Below are 20732 nucleotides of genomic sequence, written 5' to 3'. Positions count from 1 at the left end.
TGTTTTTTGTTTTATTTTTGATTTTTAATTTTTTTATAATATTGGCACATAGTATTTTATTTATATATATTTTTTATTTATGTAAACTAGTTTTTGTAATATTTTATGTGAAATTCTTTAATTATTGTAGAGTTCTAATAATAATACCACAAAGGGAAAGGAACAAACACATTTATTAGTAGTTTATAGACATTACGATACATACATAAATAGTACAATAATACATAACTGTGATGGGGTAAATAAAGTAGTAAATAAATACATATGCTATGAAATATATACATATGTATGTTTATACTTCAAGCTATTTAGCGGAATTTAAACAGCTTTAAGTGGACACAATTACATGCTTTACAGTTACTTAAAGGTAGTGATTTTTTTTTTGATACTTTATGCTATTAATTCTTAAAAAAAGCTTGAAGGTAGGGTAAGAAAAAGTCCAACGGAGAATAAAAACAAATTTAATTAAACATAATTTAATGCTCAAAAAAACATCCTAAATGTATGCAACAAATTATAAAAAATATTTCGAAGTTGAAAAAGTCAGTTTGAATGTATGCTACTAATATAAAAATAAAATAAACTGCTTGAACTAAACATAATTTCGAAGTTTTCACACAACTGATCCTCCTTTTAGAAAGGTATGCTACAAATATTTAAAAATGTTTTTTTTTCACACAACTCATCCTAAATGTATGCTAAAGTTTTTGAAATGTGTGTTAAAAATTCTGAAAAATATTTAAAAACATTATTTAATTTTCAGACAACTCATCCTAAATGCATGCTATTTAATATTTCTTTTCCTCCGAACATTCTCGAAATGTATAATAATAAAAAAGTGTTCCTTTTCGCACAACTGATCCTAAATGTAGGTAGATTCAGTTTGAGGGGAGCAAGAAATGTCAAACTGTGAATAAACTGCTCTTTAAGCATAATTTAATTTTCAATAAACTCATCCTAAATGTATGCTAAAGTTTTTTGAAAAATATTTCTTTTCCTCCAAACACTCCCAAAATGCATGCTAAAAGTTAAAAAAATGTTTTTTTTCGCATCATCATAAATGTATGCTACATATTTTGAAAAATATTTCGATGTGGAATTATTAGTAGGATGACAGAAGGAAATCAAATTCCAGTTTGAAGCAAGCAATTTGATAATAAAGAAGCACTTTATTTTTTATTTTATTGTAGAAGTTTTAAAAAATATTTATTTTTCCCGAATACACCCTAAGGGTATGCTACAAAGTGTGAAAAGTCATCCTAAATGTATGCTACTAATATAAAAAAAATATATCTCTTTCACTAATCCTCAATGTATGCTACAAATTTCGATAAATATTTCGAAGTATAATCCTCAGTAGGACAACAGAAAGTAGTTTGTGAAATTTTACTACAAAGGACTGTGGCGAAAACTAGAACACTACAAAACCTTTTCAAAGCCAGAAAATTACTTGAAAATTCTAAACTTTTTTTTGCAAGTATTTTACTAGTTCTCAAAGCAATGAAACATAGTTGAAGTGAATCTGGTCAATAATTAGCAACTTTTCAGGAAGTAAGATCAATAAAAAATATATTCAAACCCTTCATTACTATCAGTTTTCCCTAAGAAAAAAATTCTTATGAAAGTACCGAAATTTTCTATTTTTGCACCAAGTAATTGCACAATTAACATACCAGAATTAAAAAAAAAAATAAAAAAAAAATTTAAAAATAATAATTTTAGTAGTATATAAATTACGTACTCTTAATTCTCTTTATAAATCTACATACTCATACCTTACTTTTTTACATCAATATTTTTAAGTACCATAAATTAGCATATTTTAAGTACCTATAATTTTTTCAAAGAATTAATTTCGTGCTTCTATCTCTCGACAAACTTTTCACGGCAAAAAAAAAACCGTTGAGAGCTTATTACATACTTTCATTTGTTCTTCTATATATAAGATACTACCTTTCTTTAATTCTACTATACAAAGACTTCACGACGAACTCTTAATTTTAGTAGGCCAACAAGCGGCGAAACCAATATCATATCTTTTCTTGCCGAAGAATGTGCTTTTGACATACCAGATAACAGAAATGTAGTGTCCAAACGAAGTGTTGGGTGTCACAAACTGGATCTAGAGGTACAAAATTTAGAAGAGGAATATTAAATACAAAAGTCTATCTCTTTTAAAGCAATTCAACAGTGTATAAATTCTTGGAACATATGTATACAATTAGACTAGCACTATAATTAAGAACTACGGTGTTCTGACTCCAGAAATTCAAGGAAACTTAAATCTCAGTTCTTTGAGAGGGTCTTTGAGGCTTTGTGCTCTCGAGATTTATTACATAAGCAATGATCTCCAAAATATAGTTCAATTATTCCCGAATAAGACTCTCTCAATGATCAAAAAACCAGCCGAGCCTCTTTCAAAACAGTTTACTGAAGAAAAAGATGGATCGAAGCTTTTGGATGACGCAGAGATCGAAGGTTATGAAGGTACAGATAGAATTGGAAGAATCATGTGTAGGCAGCGAATTTTTCATCGAACCTACATATGTCTTCGGAAGTTCAGATGAAGGCGGTCAGAATCAAGGGTATATTTAATTCCCCCGAAATATTCCTCAAAATATCCACCTTAAAAATATCGAAACTAAATTCTGGAAACCCTATTAAAAGCACTATTCACCTATCCGAACCTCTGCCAAACATACAACACTTCAGCATTCTGACATTACACTCACTTTTAATAATAAGCCGGGAATGGGTGATAGTTTGATGGATTGGAAGCATGATGATTAGCCGATGGCAGTACTGGTGGACGCACACCAGGATGATAATTGCCCGACGCGACCTGATGATAGGCGCCAAAACTACGCGCCATATGTCTATTTTGCGCCGACTCGCCGAGCAGACGTGATTGATCGGTGCCCAAGAGTCGATTATTTTGCTCCATCAGCAGATGAGCGGTGGGATCGACCAGCAAGCGATGCTGATCGGCCGCCACATTGGATGCGGCCAATATGCGATGCTGCTCCACAGTAGACAAAAGACGATGATGTTCCAGACTCTCACGACTTTGATGCTGCATCTGTGAGGAGAGGAAGGAGCGATTATTACCGACAGACATGTTGGTGTTCGGCGTTAAGTCCAGTGAAGCCATGCGCAGCATATCGTGATGCGGATGATTGTATGGTAGCTGTGGTGGTGATGGTACCACATAATTGGCGGTACGACTCAAATCGACCGAAGTGGTCTGATCGTGATCTTGCTCGCCCAGCTGATCGGGTAGCATATTATGCATGGCCGATTGGTGTTGTTGCATAGCCAATTGGCTCGAGTGTTCCTGCTGTTGTTGATGTTGCGCCGCCACAGCTGCGGCGGCTGCCACCGCTGAACTATGATGCTGTTGCTGTTGTGTCTGCGCTTGTTGTGTCTGCTGCTCACGCTCGGAGAGTATATCGTAGATGTGATGATGGTAACGACCGATACCCGGTATATTGGAGCTGGCGCTGCCAGGCAGCTGGAAGTTGTGGTGATAGTTCGAAGCGCTGACGCTGGAGCGTGACATGTCGAGACCCTGCAAGTCGGACAGATCGTTGGCGGTGGGCGCAGAGGCGGTATTGCTGTTCGCGCTGCGATATTCTGCCGGCGAGTCGAGCTCTTGGCTGTTGTACTTGAGATTCGCCGCATTGGCCGCCATACTTTCGTACTTGGTGTACATGAGGTCCATTTGCGACTGTGAGAATTTCATGCGCATATCTTGCCCTGAGCTGCTGGGAGAGTTTGGAAAATCAATTTGAGATTCGTTTGCTTTCGACAAGTGCACGTACCTATTTTGTGGCATAATACTGTTCTCATCGTCACTCGATAGATGTGGATTATGTCCAATCGCTTGTCGTCGCTCATTCTCATGTTCGGCGCGCTTGTGACGCATCATTTCGCCATTGAAATTGTAGCGTGGTATGGACGGCGATGAGGCGGGCGATATGAGCTCATGTTCCGGATATGCGCTGCCAACACTGGAAGCATTCCGCCGATGCCCTTGCATTGTGGGCAACGGTGAGGAGGCTGATATGTTATTGTTGCTATTGCCACTGGCGCTATTGCCGCTACTGTTGCTGCCTGCTGTGCCGGGACCGCCGGGTGTGCCATTAGCGCCGTTAGCATTCGCATTGCTGAACATGCCGTAATCGCGTCCAGGCGAGATGGGTTGCGGCGTGGGCGGTGTGCGATGATGTACCGAGGAGAAACCGTCAGAATCGGCAGCTCCGCCACCTAAATGCTGTGGGCGTGGCGTGGAGCTGGCATCCACATCGACGTCGTTATTATTTTGGTTGCTTTGAGGATTTGTCGGTGTCGAAGCGTTTGGCGATATGTTGCAGGAGGTCATAGCGTTGCCTGAGTTCGGGAACATTGGCAGTGGTGGAATTTGCATTGGGAAGCTACTGAGATTCTTCATCATCTTCAGCTCGTTCTCCAGGTTGTCAATGCTGTTAATGGAGTGGTGGTTGGCGGCAGTGTCTGTGTTGAAGCGATTCGTTTCGTTGTCCACATGATGAGCGCTCATCGGACTGTCGGTGTTAATGTTCGCATCATTCGGCACCTGAAAGCAGCGGCAAAGATTATTAGTTTGTATGGTTGGACTAGAAAATTTTGGAATAAGTATACGCACCTTCATGTCATTATTTTCCGAATCGATCATGTTACCCACCGAATTCAAAGCCGCCTCTACAAGCATGCTCGCCGATGTCGAGGCGCCACCAGCGCCGCTCAGTCTTGCATTTGCATTGTTGTAAAACGAACTCATAAACGATTGCGAATGCGCCAACGAATTCATTTGTAACTGTGCCTCCTCCGCTTGATGGCCCGGTGTATTGTTCGCCCCCGCGCCAACCATATTATTCGTATTGCCATTGCCCGTATTGACCACGTGACCACCGCCGCCAACATTACCAACCACACCGCCACCACCGCCGCCGCTGTTGTGATGGTACTGCGCGATTTGGTTGTTATTATTATTGTTGGATTCGACTACATCGAGGAAGGAAGAGTTCTCATCCTCCTCGCCCCGATTGTTGTGATGCGCATGACTAGCACTAGCGGAGTTCATCAGACGCGCCAAGAAGTCGCGATTGTGACCAATCAGTTTGTTCGCATCGTCTACGGTGCTGGGTGGCACCGCGAACGGTGGCATACCCATGTCGTTGCCCACACCGACGCCAACACCACCACCATTGCCACCCATTCCGCAGGCAGCCGCCACAGCCGCGGCACCACCCATAGCTGCAGCGACGGCTGCATCAGTGCCCACACCGCCGCCAACACCCACGCCGACTCCAACACCACCTCCACCAACACCGCCCCCACCCATGCCACAGCGATCCACCGTGTTCACACAATCGCGCGAGAGATGACGATCGTCCCCGCTAATCCATTTTTTGCTGCCTTTGCTCACAACCAAATTCTGTCCCAACGCATTCATGCCCGCGTGATGGCGGTAACCGTTATTGTCGTCATGCGTTTCACCATGACCGCCATCGTGTACGTCATCCGCGCCATTGTCATCCTCATCGTCCTCTTCGTCATCGTCGTCGTTCAGCATACCCGCCACGGCATGCCCAGTCATAGCCATCGCGTGGTGTTGGCTGTTCAGCCCAGACATCATGTGCATTTTGGTGGGATCCTCGGCCACAGCGGCCGCTCCAGCACCGGCCATCGCTGATACAGCAGCTGCGGCGGCGACCACCTGTTGGACCTGTTGTTGTGCGGTGAGACGCTGTGCCGTCGTGGTCAAAAAGGATTCGACGAGACTCAATTGCGCATTGGCTTGCTTGCGACGCACCTGCTCCATATGCTCGTCTTCATCATCCTCCTCCGTGGCGTTGCCTACACCGACACCAGCACCGCCAGCGACAGCACCCATCAAATTCATATTTTGTGTTGGTGGTTCTTTCTTTTTCTTGCGTTTTCGGCTACCCACAACCTTTTCGCCGAATATGCTGGAGATCTTAGATGAGAGCAATGAGAGGTTTGGCTCATTACGGCACAGATCTTTGATTGATTTCCCCGATTTTTTGATGGCTTCAAAGATATTATCGTCCGAGAACTCAGTATCGCTTTGTATGCTCGAGCTCAGGCGCGAGTTTTGATCCTCCAAACTCTTACGTCGTCGGCGCGGCGCTTGTTCTGTGTATGAAGTGAGGGAATACAAATAAGTACTGTATTGTTTTGGTTGTTTTGAACTGACAACTTACCCAAAAAGTCCACCTTCATGCCACCCGAATAGGCATCGAAGGTATACGCGACACTACGCTCAATCCGAGGCATTTGCTCCTGTGTATAGTTGTGCACCTTCTTGTAGTGGAACTGCAGACATTGCTTCGTGGTGAAAGCGGCATTGCACTCGGGCTCCGAACATCTGCAAAGGAAGTGCAAAAAAATACAGTTAAAAGTAATTTTACGAGTTTTTTTGGAAAGAAATTGGTTTTGTTAAATCGTCTAGGGGTTAAGACATACTTGAATGGCCGGACGCCCGAATGTGTGAGCATATGGATTTTCAAATTACTGCGATTCTGGAAGAGCTTCTGACATCGCGGACAACTGACCACCGTCGAGTTGCGACTGTGCACCTCCTTGGAGTGACGCTGCAGCGCGGCACGTGATCCTAGAAGTTTTGAACATAATTTACACTGAAAATCTCGTAAAACTTCAGCCATATCTAAAATGAAATTTATGAAGAAAATGAAATTTTGTGGTGGATTGTGGTGATTTTGAAAATGATAAAAAGGAAAATGAGCAAACAGAATATACAAGAAAGCGTATTTCGATATTGTCGTAGCATTATATAGGGCTACACCGTGGTTAGTATTGTTCCATAAGCGGGTAATATCCAACTACCATAGTATGTAGGTTAATATGTACTTTGAAAAAGACTACAATTAGAGGTTAGTAAGTTTACAATTTGCTATTATATGTATATATATATTTGTTATTATATTGAGAACACTATTTTGTTAGTTATATAAGCAGTTAGTTGTAGATACTAAGAGTTACTGGTTCTAAGTACGCGCTGTTGGTAAAGGTAGGAGCTTAAAGCGGGTTAGTTATTGAGGAATCTATAATATTCTAGCAATGGTATATATTCCGGTCCGAATTAACGGAATGCTATGGCTTCTTAGACACACCCGCTTTCGAGAGAGAAATGTAAATAGAGGTATACTATGTTCCAGACCGACTTTCCGACACCACATTCCGATTCGGCTTAGGACTGTTCAAGGCTAAAACCCTTTGGATTTCGCACTTACAGACATGATGGCAGTTTCCTGAGATCACAAAGGACTATTCTCTGCAGTCCAAACGTGATCCCAAGCTCTGGAATCAACCACAGAATCCAACATAACCTACCTTCTAGCCCAAAGAGCCGTTCCACAGCCTTCTTGCCTTTATCTCAATTAGTGCACAGTAACGTCATAGTCTAGTCATTGTCAAAGGGACCAGGATTGCTCAAGGTTTCCTGACATCACAAAGGACTATCTTCTGCAGTCCAAATGTGATCCCAAGCTTTGGAATCAGTCATAAAATTAACTTAACTTTTAGCCAAACGGCGATTTCACTTTACCAGCCTCCTTGTGGAATGGCCTGTATCTCACTTAGTTCACAGCAACGTCATAGTCTAGTCATTGTCAAAGTGACCAGTGACGGCTTGATTCCTGGGGTTAACATTCTTGATCACTTTTATATATGTTTGAAGTTCTCATTTGCCACTCTTCTTCCCCGGAACTGATACTTAATTTGCAGCTGCTGCTTGGGCTAGTGACAGCTTCAGTGGAACTCTCTTGCAGTTTTATTCAGAGTTTTGCAAAGCAAGACAACTTGGTCTTGGAATCAATTTTGGAAAGTCGGTGCAACTTTGAGTCTTGAGTATGTGATGGTTCGTCCAAAATACCTTATTGCTTTACGGCGTTGCAACCTTGAGTATTGAGTATATCCAATACCAATACCCAGCCCAATTAGATTCACTGTGGAGGCTTTGATCTCTGAATCAAAGCAAACAATTTTCAATGCTAAGTTTGGAAAAAGAATGGTTTTGGTATTAAAAAGGGGCTCTGTCGTAGTGGGTAAAAGTAAACTGTCATTTTGGAGGTCAGACCGTTTGTGCTTTGTCGGAGAGTGGATGTGGGCAGAATTTGGAGCGAGTTAACGCTGTTTTTGGGATCCAGTTTTTGGAAAAATGGAGTCTATAAAATATTTCGGAGTGAGGTCTGAAGGGCTCTGTCGGTCTAATATGTAAAAGCATTCTGTTATTTGGAGATTAGACCGTATGTTCTTCCTCGGAAGCGAATATAGACCGAGTTTGGACACAATTTCATGCGAGGTTAATGGTATTTTTGGGATCCAGCTTTTTCAAAAAAACAGAGTCTATATTAACTGTTCTCCAAGGTCCGTATAAAGCTGCGCTTGATGGCGAGCAGACAGTCTATTGAATGTTTCAAGTGATGCCCGAGGAAATTTTTAATCTCACGAACGTAAAAAGATACTGCCTAATGGAACTGATCAAACGAAATCTGGAGATGATTAATAGAAAACTCAAAGAGAGCTACAAGGAAAGGAATCCACAAACTCAAATGCACAGGCTCTCCAAGAGCTCAGCTTGGACTGGCTACTTGGTTCGCTTAAGAAAGAATAGTTGCGGACTTAGCTATGTCTATACTAATGAGGCTTCCAGGACTCTTAACTAAAGATCCGAATTGGTTTGGGGGAACTTCGAAAAAAAGGTAACGATTACAAAATTATGAAAAATATTTATGAATGTGAAACAATATGGCAACAATGTGTTTTCCAATTTTCGAACTTAATGCGAGAATATATGTGATGATGAATGTTGGTTATGTGAGGCGAATTATGGCATGAATGTATTAGTACTGGCTTACAACAATAAGAACAACAAACCCACACAAACATACACACGTAATTATTTAAGGTTATACGACGAATGCGTTTCGCACACGCAAACTACAGTTATGTATTACAAAGCACTGCTACAAACACGCACGCACACAAACGCGCCGCATTCAAAGTATGAAGGTATGTGGATTGAGGTTATAATTGCACACACACTAACGCAGTCAAACATGCACACGCACGCAAGCACGACTTTGAGCGCTCAGATGTGACCGCACGACTACCGGAAATTACGAATTCTGCAACATCTTACCACTGTGCATGCGCTTGATGTGAGCCTTGAGCTTTTGCGGTTGGCAAAATTTGCGACCGCAGAAATCGCAAAGTGGTCGCGCACGATTCGGATTGGCCGCACAGCCGTAGGTGCGATGCATTTCCAAGTAGTTGAGTCGCAGGAAGAACTTGTTGCAAAATTGGCATTGGTAGGCGCCTTTGCCCTCATGCTTCTCGGCCGCATGCTTCATGATGTTGTCCTTGCCGAGCACCGCTTCGCCGCACACCTTGCAATGGTACTTGCGTATGGTGAGACTCATTGAGGGATCGTGGAAAATCGAGCAATGCGTGCGATAGTAGAGCGGATGGTCAAAGCGCAAATTGCAGCCGCCACAATCTGCGCGGAAAAGGATTGGATTAAGCATACAGAAATATAGATGGAAATGTTAATTGAACTCACTCGTTTTCTCCGTGTGCTTCTTGCGCCACATCGTGTTGCAGTCGTCGCTCCAGTAGAGCAATTCCATGCCGTTCTTCACATCGCGACAGGTGACGAAGAACGCTTGCCGTTCAATCGACACCAAATTCACATTGCGCTCCTCATAACTGGGCGCCGGTCGTATGTAACGCAACCAATTGGAAGTGTTCGGATTGTCGCAGGCCAATAGTTGTGACAACTCGGCGCCAGCTTCGCAGATCTCGAATATCCACTTCATATCGCTGCCTTCGCGTACATCACTGCTTTGTACCGGCTGACCAATGAGCGGTCCGAGTTTCGTGTGGGAGCGCACTTCGGTGCGCGCGAATACGCCCGTCACATTCGGTTCGACATTGTGCAACTCGAATTCGGCTGGTACCGATGCCTCGGCGAACGTTATCAACGGCTTCGTTTCGAGCTCAGACATTTGTGAAGTTTCGTCCATATCCTCATCATCCGGATCATGATCCTGTTTCGCCTGCCGTTGTGCATCGTGTTTTAGTTTAGCCAAAGCTTCCAAGTTTTTACGCTCTATCCACTCCAACAAGTCGACGGCATCGGTAATGGTACCGATAGCTGTGCGTAATGGACATATTTTGTAGTCATGCGTGATGGAGCATTCGCGACACGATTGCTGCGAACGAAAGGCTATATCGTGTTCGTCCTCCTCTTCAACGAAATTCTGTTCGTTCTTCATTTCACGCGCCAATGCTTCCTCGTCCATTTCCTCATCTTCATCATCGCCATCCGTCTCGCCGTCGAGCTCATCTTCTTCATCATCAGCAAGGCTGTTGCCCAGACTGCTGAATGCATTGCTGACCGGCAGCGTCGTTGCTGGTTTGGGACCACGTTTGCCTTTCACACGCGCACGGAAATTGCTGGTGGTGGCCATTGCGGTTGGTGCAGTCAGTGTGGGCGTTGCTGTTACTCCTGCCCCGGCGCCGCTATTGGCATCGACCACATCGCCTATGGCGGCTGCGACGTTGGCAGCAGTCGCGAGTGCAGCTGCGCTGGCAGTGTCAGCGCCAGTTGTCTCTGTTTCTGCTTCCTCATCATCTTCTTCATCGCTGTGGTTTTGTTGTTCGGTTTCATCTCCCGCCTCACCTGGTTTCTTCAAACACAATGCATTTTGATGTGCTGGTCCTTTCGTAGCGCCCTTCTCTTCCAGCTCGCTCTTGATCTTCTCTGCTATGCGACAGTCCAATACCTCGGGCAAGGTATCGGTGCCTGCACCGCTCGTGTTGGCGGCATTCTTCATTTTTTGATCGTGTTTCTTCGCTTTGGCGGAGAAATTCGAGAAGTCTTTGATTTTCGGGAAGCCATTGAGCGCGTCGCTGAACTGTACACGCTTCTTGTATTTCCTCCGTGTCGGCGCGGGTGCTGGTGCCTCGCTGCTATTCTCAGTTTGACTTTTGCTGAACTCCTTCACGCTGAGGTTGGGCTCCAATTTGAAGTTGTTGGCGAAACTTTTTGTGGGTGTTGTTGGCGCTGAGGGTGGTGGTAAACTGTGGAGAATAAAATGAGAAGGTATTCTTTAGATTTCGTTTACATAATATGCTTATGAAAGTGAATAATAACAACGATTGGACTGGAATTAAAATAAAGAGTTTCTTGCGGGAACTTGATTAAATTCTGAATTGTCTTCTATAAGATTCAGATTTCGATTGGTGACGTTGAAAGCGTCTCAGGTTTGAGGCTCGACCGAATGGTTTATCGTAGGCTTGACAGAAACTACCACCAAACTAGAAGCGATTGAGCTATCCCTTCACTCAAGTAGAGTTATCCACAGTAATATGGAAAAGTGTTTCACAAGTTCACGAGACGTCTTTTTCACCACTATATAGAATCCTAGAAGAAGCAACTATTTCAAGGCATTCTAAATATCTTATTAATGAGAAGAAAAATTTATTTGCGATTGCGGAAACTCAGGGACGAGGACTAAAAGAAATTATACAGTAGATTGTTCTGCTAGTTATTGTTGTTGTAGCCTCAGAAATTATTAGAGACTGAAATTATTAGACTCTCGAGATCTTCAGGTAGATTACAGTCAGTTCTTACATTTCATCGGCTTACTAAGAAGTTTGTTCTGAGTCTTTCAAAAGAAAAAGAACTGCGGCTGTTTCCGTAGTAGTTCCGTGTGCGATTAGAACTCAGATTAGCTGTAGGAGTTTTGGTTTATTTGCCTATAGCTAATATCAGGAACTCAAAAGTTTAAGTCGAGACCATGACCTTGTAATCATAATCCAACTACTGGTCGTCGAAGATCTCGAAAGTCTGTAGGGTTATGCAGACTAGAATTTATGGAGAGGATGCCTACTTAAACATGATTTCTTGACTTGTGATTCGAATGAAAGGCTGTTAAGCTTATATTTTTTATCAAGCTTCAGAATATACTATTTTGGAATAACCGACACAATGAGGACCATCTCTACAAACGTCTTGAAACTTATTCTCCACGTTCGGGTATTTATTGTTCGAGCAATTTTAAGGCTGGATCCGTTTCCGTAGAAATCCGATCAAATCAAATAATTCGAAATTGGATATGTCATCGCAAGAGGAAAGAGGAGCGGAGATGCGGGATCAACTTTTTGCTCCCAACGGTTCTCCACTTTTTGCAACTTCTTTGTAGCCACGCTATGTGATAGGAACCACTTTCAAGGCCAATTAAGATTACTTAATAGAAAGAAGATACCTTTTAAGAAAATGTCTTATTTTTGAAAGGTCAGTTTATATGACGTCCACATCTTTACTATCGTGTTTTGATTCCGCACAATTTGTTCGGAGATTATAATTTCTGCCAAAGTTCGTGAGGATATCATGACAAATAAAAATTTTTCCATAAAAGAATTTGATTTTTATCGGTCAGTTTGCTTGCGGTGATATTATTTGCTTAGCCGATATCAGCGGTTACGACAAATGGAAATCTTCTTGGGTAGGATGTGTGCAAGACATTACTAAGTCAATATTATAACGAGATATTTTAAAAACCGAAGAAATACGGACGAAGGCACTAAAAGCTACTCAATCTCGAGTGGAGTACCCCAAGGCTCAGTATTAGAACAAATTTTATGGAATCTCGAACAAATCTGGAAAAGTCGACCGAAGAATTAAAATGAGAGCTTAAATGGTCTACGCCAATGGTTCTCTTCTGTGAGTCTGGAATTGGCGGAGCAGAAGTTTGATTCAAAAGCATCAGGAGAGTGGAAAAACGAATATGGCTCACCATAGGCGAGTGCGAGATTACTTCACAGCCAGAGCTGAAGTATCAGGGAGTAATATTGGATTCCAATTTAAAATTTAAGGAATACCTGTCGGATACTTCTGGTAAAGCAAACAAAATTTATAATTTTCTATGGATAATGATGGACAACAGAGGCTACGTGCGCTCCAGCCAGCGATTTTTACTGGCAAAAGCAATGGGTTCCGTAATATCGTATGCATCACCATTAGGGATACAGGCAATGGATAAAAGCGTATGCTAAACAAAGTAACGACGACGAGTAATGCCGGACTCTATCAACTGACGCTGCTGAAGTATTGGCCAGTATGCCATCCAGGGAGATGATTATATCAGCTATCAGCGCCTAAAATAGTATCGAAAAAGACAGCGGAGAGGAACAAGAATCCTCATCCAAAGGGTACTGGACCAACATACTTATACCGGACATCCACTCGTGCATATACAGACGATATGGGAACCTGACTTTACAACTGACCCAAATACTTGGTGGACTTGGGTGCTTTAGAAGCAACCTTCACGGATTCCACAATGACATTAATCCGAACTGTGCACAGAGCATATAGAGGACTCTGAAACATGTATTATTTTAATGCCCCCATTTTTCAAATATAAGGGAAAAACTAAAAACCACGCTCGGTGGTAGTTTGTCGATAATTTTACGACACTCATGTTTCAGTCGACTGAGAAATGGAAAGCGTTTAACGAGCGTCAGCATTCATAATGACAAAACTGAGACTTTTTCAACAGATTAGGCGTCCGTCAGTCCGCAGACACTTAAATGTCCAGTCCCTCCCACGAAGTAATAGTTAACCGGTGGTTCCGTGGGAGAGTCTTGAGTTGGGAGCAGGTTAGGTTTAGCGGATTAAAATTTCGCACTATGGCTTTCGATGCTTCCCCCAACTATAAAAAAGTCAACTCAGCTCGTCACATTGACAATTTGCATATCATATATTGATATTTTATAGGGTCTCCAACGTTTGGTTCTGGGTGGTACAAGCTTTTTGGCAAAATTAAGGAATATTAAAGTATAAAATCGAAAGGATATGTGAGGGTATAAAAGATGGGAAAAAGGTGCTACACAGGCCATGGTGTCCACTTCTTTTGTGAACGATCCAGATTGCCAAATACCATACAACGTAGTCTTGCTCAGGCTTTTAAAAATATATGAATACAGATTTTTTTCTCAATTTCGCTGTTGCTGCTCTCCATGTCCATAAACCCTACGAGCATTCTATGAGATATCACTGAGAAATCTCTAGCTAAAAATTCGTTGTGGCATACACCCTATCAGCGTTGCGTCCATGACTACCATGGCTCTTGCGTTTGGGGAAGACTTTCGACAGCAGCGTCAAGGTAGGCAACATATATGATGAATAGCGGGGCGGGCTGGAAGGCAACGGTTAAGAGCTGTGCCACTTCAGGTGGCTGACATTTGCAATACGCGCTTGTTGCTACCATTGCTACTATTAGCAGCGCTAGAGCAAGCGCACCAACATAACTGTACACGAATTGTGCGATTTTTCGGTTTTTATTTTCGTTTTTGTTTTTGTTTTTGCCTGCACATGCTGTTGTCGTGCTTGGATAAGCCTGCAGTGCACTAGAACAGACGGAATACGCAGTTTGCATGCGCTTCTGAATTTGAATTTCCAACATTTCGTCCTTGTTGTTGTTTGTGTTATTGTTTTTTTGTGCTGCAATTCGCCAAAAATCAACTACCGCAGGGTCGTATGCAAAAGACTCTGACTCAGTAGTAGACGCATAGTGTAGTATATGCATATGCGTGTGTGTGTGTGGGTGTATGCCTGCATGTACCGTTAGTATATGTACCGTTAGTGTATGCGCGCATAAGTAGATAATGCACAAGAGCACGCGAGTGCCTGAATGCACTTGCATATGCATACAATCGACCGAGCAGATGCAACGCACTTGTATAGGTGTGTGTGTATGATTATGTGTGAGTGGGTTTGTGCACTGCTTGCATACTCCCAGTTGCCTTAACGAGCTCATGACGCCTTGTAGGTCCAGGCAAGCACGCAATATGACGACTGCCAGCACTTGGCGAGCGCGCTGACGTTGCATTGCGAAATTCGCAGCAAGCGCCTTGTGGCTGTGTATGTGGCATGCAACACTCTTTACTCTACACTAGAGCGCCGTGCAACAGCCACAACCAGACACACACACACAAGCGCGCGCGCTGGCACTCACTAGCAATGGCTGCTCGCTTGGTTATTTAGCTGCCTCGTGTTTTGTATTTCCGCTTCCGCTAACACGCTATCATCAGCACGCATTCATGCACACACACGCGCACACATACATGTGCGCACATTGGCGCGGCGATAAGAGTGCGCGCGGCTGTATTCCTTGGAGTCACGAACACACAGCGCGGGCCCCTGCAGCCCGCATATCGACTTTAATGCCATACACACAAGCAAATTCACACATGTTTGTATGTGTATATAGTGGCGCTATATCGCTGCTGCGTATATGCTCGTATGCACTCGGTTGGCAAAGTGGCGGCAAAGCTTTTGTCGCGCACACAAACCATTCGCGCATGAATCGCCTTTTATATTGTCGCTCTTTTGTGCGTCGCCTTTCATTGCATACCTTATTTGTTTGTTTTTGTTCGCGTTGTTTGTTGTTGTTGTTGTTGCTCGCCCGCCAAGTGCGCAGCCATGGCGGATTGTTTAATATTCGAAGTCATTATGCACGCATCGGCATATCGCGTCCAAACGGCAAACATGCGAAGACTTGGGAATCATTCAAGCGTCACGCGGCGCTGCAGAAAGGCGAGGCGAGGCGAAGCCCGAGTGTTAGCACCTACCAGCAGGCAATGTTATGTGCTGAGCTCTACAAGAACAAGGCACAACCTTTTCGTTGGTAAATAATGAAAACTTAAGCTTGATCTGGTTATTTTGGGAGATAGTTAGTCTTCGGACTACTTCGGACTGAGTTGGCAATCGAGAAGTAAAGTCCTCTCTCGAGGATTAATTTTGGAACGGTCTCCGACGTGAGACCTTACCACAAATACGAATATGTACCAAGTTTGTTGCGCTGGAAACTGTATAAAATATCTTTAACTTTAACGTTTAAAGTTTAACGTTATAAAAGAAAAAGTTCTCTTCGATTCTCTTGATACTTTTCGCAAAGCTTAAGGACATTTCGGACTTTTTCCAGCTTTCGCGCTAACTAAGATTAAAAAATAATGGCTTTATTCTTCAAAAACGCACTTTGTGAATTCACGCTTCGGCTCACAATCATTTGAAAAAAATCGAAAATATAATTATAATGTGCAAAGTAACAACTTCTGTCAGCCTCGAAATCAAATATAGACAGTTTTAAACTATCTTATGGCGAAGCCGATTCCCTAATCGTTGACGATGGAATACATATTTCATTGCCCAACTATCGAGAAGTTCGAATTGCAATTACCCGCCTGAAGAACAACAAAGCGATAGGGGACGCTAGATTACCGGCCTAGCTATTCAAATATGGCGGCGAAGAACTGACATGGTGTGTGCATCAGTTCCCGATGATTGGAACCTTGGTGTGCTCTGTCCAATCCACAAAAAAGGGCACTCCGCAATCTGCGCCAACTACCATGGGATAAGCTTAACGAGCGTAGTATGTGAAAGACTGAAGCCTACCATTAACTAACTGATTGAAACTTAACAGTGTGGCTTTAGACCTGGAAAATCTACCATCGAACAGATTTTCACCAAACGCCAAATCTTGGAAAATACCAGTGAAAAGAGAATCGACGCACCCCACCTCCTCGTCGATTTTAAAGCCACCTTGGCATGAAAAGGATCTACCTCTATGCCACTATGTTTTAACTTGGTATCCTCGCAAACATATACGGTAAGCTGACGTTGAGCAGCATCAAAAGCTTCGTCAGTATCGGAAGGACCGTTCGATAATAAACGAGCTTTGAAACAAGGAGACCCCCTATAGTGCGATTTCTTCAACCTGCTGCTGGAGAAACTGCACTGTGGACAGTCATAACTTCGAAGTTGCAGATAATTTCGTCTATCTTGGAACCAGTATAAACACCACCAACAATGTCAGCCTGGAGATAAAAACGCATGATAACTCTTGCCAAAAGGTGTTATTTCGGACTGAGCAGACAATTGAGAAGTATAGTCCCCTTTCAACGAATAAAGACCAAACTCTATATGTCCCTCATTATTCCCGTCCTGCTATATGATGTAGAGGCATGTACGACGATAACATCTGATGAGTCGGCGGTACGAGTTTTCGAGAGAAAGGTTCTGAAAGGATGAAAACACTCCTGCTTTGAAGGTTTTGGAGGCAGAGGAAGAGGAAGAATCTCCAATTGGAGCGAAAAAAAGAAACGATGGACGCGCTGTTGTTAACACGGCTATAACCACGTAGGCGATGTCTGCGCCAATAAAGAAGAAAATAATTGTATGCCGCTCGGAAGAAATGTTGTGCCCATGACGACACTTCTTTACCTTGAACTAAGAGCAGTGGTCCAAACTAACCGAAATACCTCATCACTAGAAAGCCTACAATTGCTACTAAAAAGGCACATTAGGGAAGGCCTTCGATATTATTAAAAATACGAGATGAAAATATTTACATTACCAACAACTTCTGCCAGTAAATTGGCTGATTTACTGGACGAAAATGGCTTAGACGCTCACTGAAATAAAGTATTCCGAAGTTTACATATCATAACAAGAAAAACCTTTCAGTCTAAAGTTTACTAAGTACTTTGATGTGAAAGGAAACTTTTGGAAAAGAAGATCTTTGAGTTAAGGCCCTGTAATGACTTCTATCATATTACTCAATTCCTTCTTTCCTAAAAGAGAAGTATTTTTGTCTGTCCACCAACCACATAATTTCCGAGTAATTTTGTGGTGCGCACTGTATGGGTAACGCTCTTAACAAGCAAAGTGCCACAGTCTTTGAAGGAACTGTACAGGTCTCATGAAAAACCATTCCTAGATCTTTGGTTCGATTCTCCGTTGATCTCAAAATGCTTGGGAAGCCGATACCATGCTCTATTCCAAAGCTACTTCTTTACAAGAGTCTTTGACCATAGGCTCTAATTCTAATCTAATTTCAGTTCAAATATTTCGATTGATTCGTTGATACCTTCAAACAGTGCCTCCACACTAAAGAAAAATAACTTATGTGGGTTGATAAGAAAACTTGTTGTGTATGGTCTAAAATCTAAATTAGAAAAGGCCATATTAAGGAAATACTATTGTTCCTACCTTAAGAGTCAGTTTTAGGTTAGAATTCTTTAAATAGCTCACATAGACCAAATATATCCAGCATTTTTAGTTCATATTTGATTTATGGTATAAAAGCGGATAGATCAAGAGCAGATATTTATGAACTTAGAAAAGTGCCCTTTTGATGCAGGTCTTGGTTATAAAGAAAGACCAATAATTTATAATTTACGTGGGTTAAATTAAAGATCACCCTTGAATATGGCGTGAATCTCAAAACATTGTAAACTGGACTACCAATCGGCGAACCACGAATAAAATTCCGTTAAAAAGGAAAAGAGTTCTACAATAGTTTCGGATAAGCAATACGAAGTGCTGAAAATTCTTCAGCTCTTTGAAGAATATTATCAAGCTCTTTACCATTATACTAAAACATAAACACTTCTAAATACTCACTTCGCCAAACGCTCCGTATCATTGTCGGCCAAATTCAACAAGTACGTCACGAACTCCACATCGTTTTTGAACTGCAGACGCGTGCGTGTGTGCTCCCATTTCTCCGCATTCTTGGTGCCGATATAAATATTCTTGCTATAATTTTGATGACGATACTTCTTACGCTCACTATGGCCCGAACCCGTTGTACCAGCCGCGCTACCCGCCTCGCTAGGCGCGCCGCCACACATGCTCTCACCACCAATGCCGGACGCGATACCGTTACCGCCACCACCAACCACACCACCACAAATACCATTACCGCCGCCTGCGCCACCACCACTGCCACCAATGCCGATGCTATTCGCATCACCCGCGCCAATAACGCTGCCACCGCCACCACCACCACCCAGCGCTGCCGTGGACGAACTATTATTGCTCAAGCTGGCGCTGCTGCTGCGCGCCAATTCATTGCAATTGTTGCCGCTGCTGGCGCCTAAAGCGCCCTCAAAAAGCGCACTAACGCCGGTGGCACCACCTTGCTGCGTCGCACATTGGTTGTGTGACTCTGCGGACGCATTTGTAGTCAGCGCGTTGTTGTGTACACCCGCAGCGCCACCATTGCTGTTTGTTGTGCCATTGGTGCTTGCATTGGCAATCGCCGCCATCAGCAATGCATCGGCAGCGCTATTGCTGTTATGGTGACTATTGTTATTGTTGTTGCTGCTGTGCGTATTAACTGCCGCGCGATGTGCGTCGCCCACACCCATGCCATCGAGTGCGCGCATACCATGACAGACCATATCGTCGTCATCGTCGGCCTCGCCATCATCATCGTCACTGCTGGCGCTGCTATTGTCATCATTGTTGGTGGCGTTGTTGTTGTTGTTTCTTTGTAGCGCCATATTGCTGTGGCTGTGGTTGCTACTACTGTTGTTGTTATTGGCGATGATATTGTCATCACCAGCTTTGCCATTGCTAATATTGCACGCGCTAACGGCCGCGCCAGCATTTGTATCGGTGGCGGCAATGGACGCGTTTGGCGTCTCGAGAAACCTGTCATTGTCACCGGTCACACTAGCCAGTGCATCCGTGACAGCGCGCAATTGTCGCGCGGTGACATTGAACGCGGCATTATGCGCGTCATCGTCCGCCTCGTCCTCTTCCTCCTCATCGTCGTCGTCGTCGTCGTCCGCGCCATCGCTTTCTGCCTCCACCGCTTTCGTGCGTGTGCATTGCTCACGCTGCTCTGTGTTTTCAGCCTCATTGATTTCTTCCTCCTCATCGTCGCCGTCGCCCTCTCCACCAACATCATCGCCACCACCAGCGCCTTGCTCCTCTTCATCCTGTTCCATCGCGTCGCCGTTGACGCCATGCATTTCAGCGCCACTCCTCCCACTGCGCGCGCCTGCATTACTCGTGGCATCCACTTCGCGACAATTTGCATTATTGTTGTTGTTGTTCACTAAATTACTACTATTATTTAATCTACTGTTGTTGTTGTTGTTACTGTTACAGCTGCTAATACTGTTGCTGGTATTGTTGCCATTGCTGTTGTTACCGCCGCTGCCGCCGCCGCCGCCACTACCTGTATTGTTATGCAGGTTCGCGCGGCTGAGGTAGGATGGCGGACGCGCCTGTATATCCGAGTTGTCGGAGCTGTCATTGAAGTCGAACGCGCTGAAGTCGGCTGCGTTCGCTTTGGACACCTCGTTGGCCGCGGCATCTGCAGCGCTGCGTTGCGTTGAGCTACGCAATGTCGCCGCATGTGTGACCAGCTGCGCTTTCGCCGGTTTTGTTGCTTTCGGCAACGCTTTCCGCTTTGTGCGCGTCACTTTGGCGTTTTAATAAAAACAATTTGTGTACAAAAAACTTACGCGCACTATGCGAGCCTATAAACGCGCGTGGCGTCGGCACACAATTTGCAGTAAAAAATATTTTCTACTTAAAGGCGCACACGTTTTGCACTACCACAATTATATAGAGCGTTTGAAATACATTTTTATGCCTTACAATATGCACGCGCTCGCATTAAATACGTGTACTTTGCTTGCGCGTAACACTGCGTTCTTTCGTTTCACCGCGCGCGTTCGCCGCTACAAAAGCACTAGCAATAGTTTAGCACATTTTTTGCATTTTGCTTTAATTTGCGCACAGCGCTGCGCTTACTTTACGCCGCGCCTGCCACAGCGCGTATAAAAATCGACTAGCGCTC

General features: G+C 43.5%; 1 protein-coding gene across 1 annotated transcript; it reads right to left on the bottom strand.

Moving 5' to 3' along the window:
• Positions 1–1057: 1057 nt before the first annotated feature.
• LOC105229814 (uncharacterized) lies at positions 1058–20350 on the bottom strand. Its single transcript, XM_049454243.1, has 7 exons — positions 18539–20350; positions 9626–11148; positions 9206–9562; positions 6508–6655; positions 6246–6409; positions 4664–6177; positions 1058–4594 (listed from the first exon to the last, which is right to left on the bottom strand). Exons 1-7 carry the CDS (start codon positions 19894–19896, stop codon positions 2735–2737), a joined length of 6924 nt encoding a protein of 2307 aa, XP_049310200.1. The 5' UTR covers positions 19897–20350; the 3' UTR covers positions 1058–2734.
• Positions 20351–20732: the final 382 nt, after the last annotated feature.

The sequence above is a fragment of the Bactrocera dorsalis genome, chromosome 4, assembly GCF_023373825.1.
Source record: "Bactrocera dorsalis isolate Fly_Bdor chromosome 4, ASM2337382v1, whole genome shotgun sequence".
Taxonomy (NCBI): domain Eukaryota; kingdom Metazoa; phylum Arthropoda; class Insecta; order Diptera; family Tephritidae; genus Bactrocera; species Bactrocera dorsalis.
The sequence above is the reverse complement of the archived record's forward strand: the minus strand, read 5'-3'. Positions and strand labels throughout refer to the sequence as shown.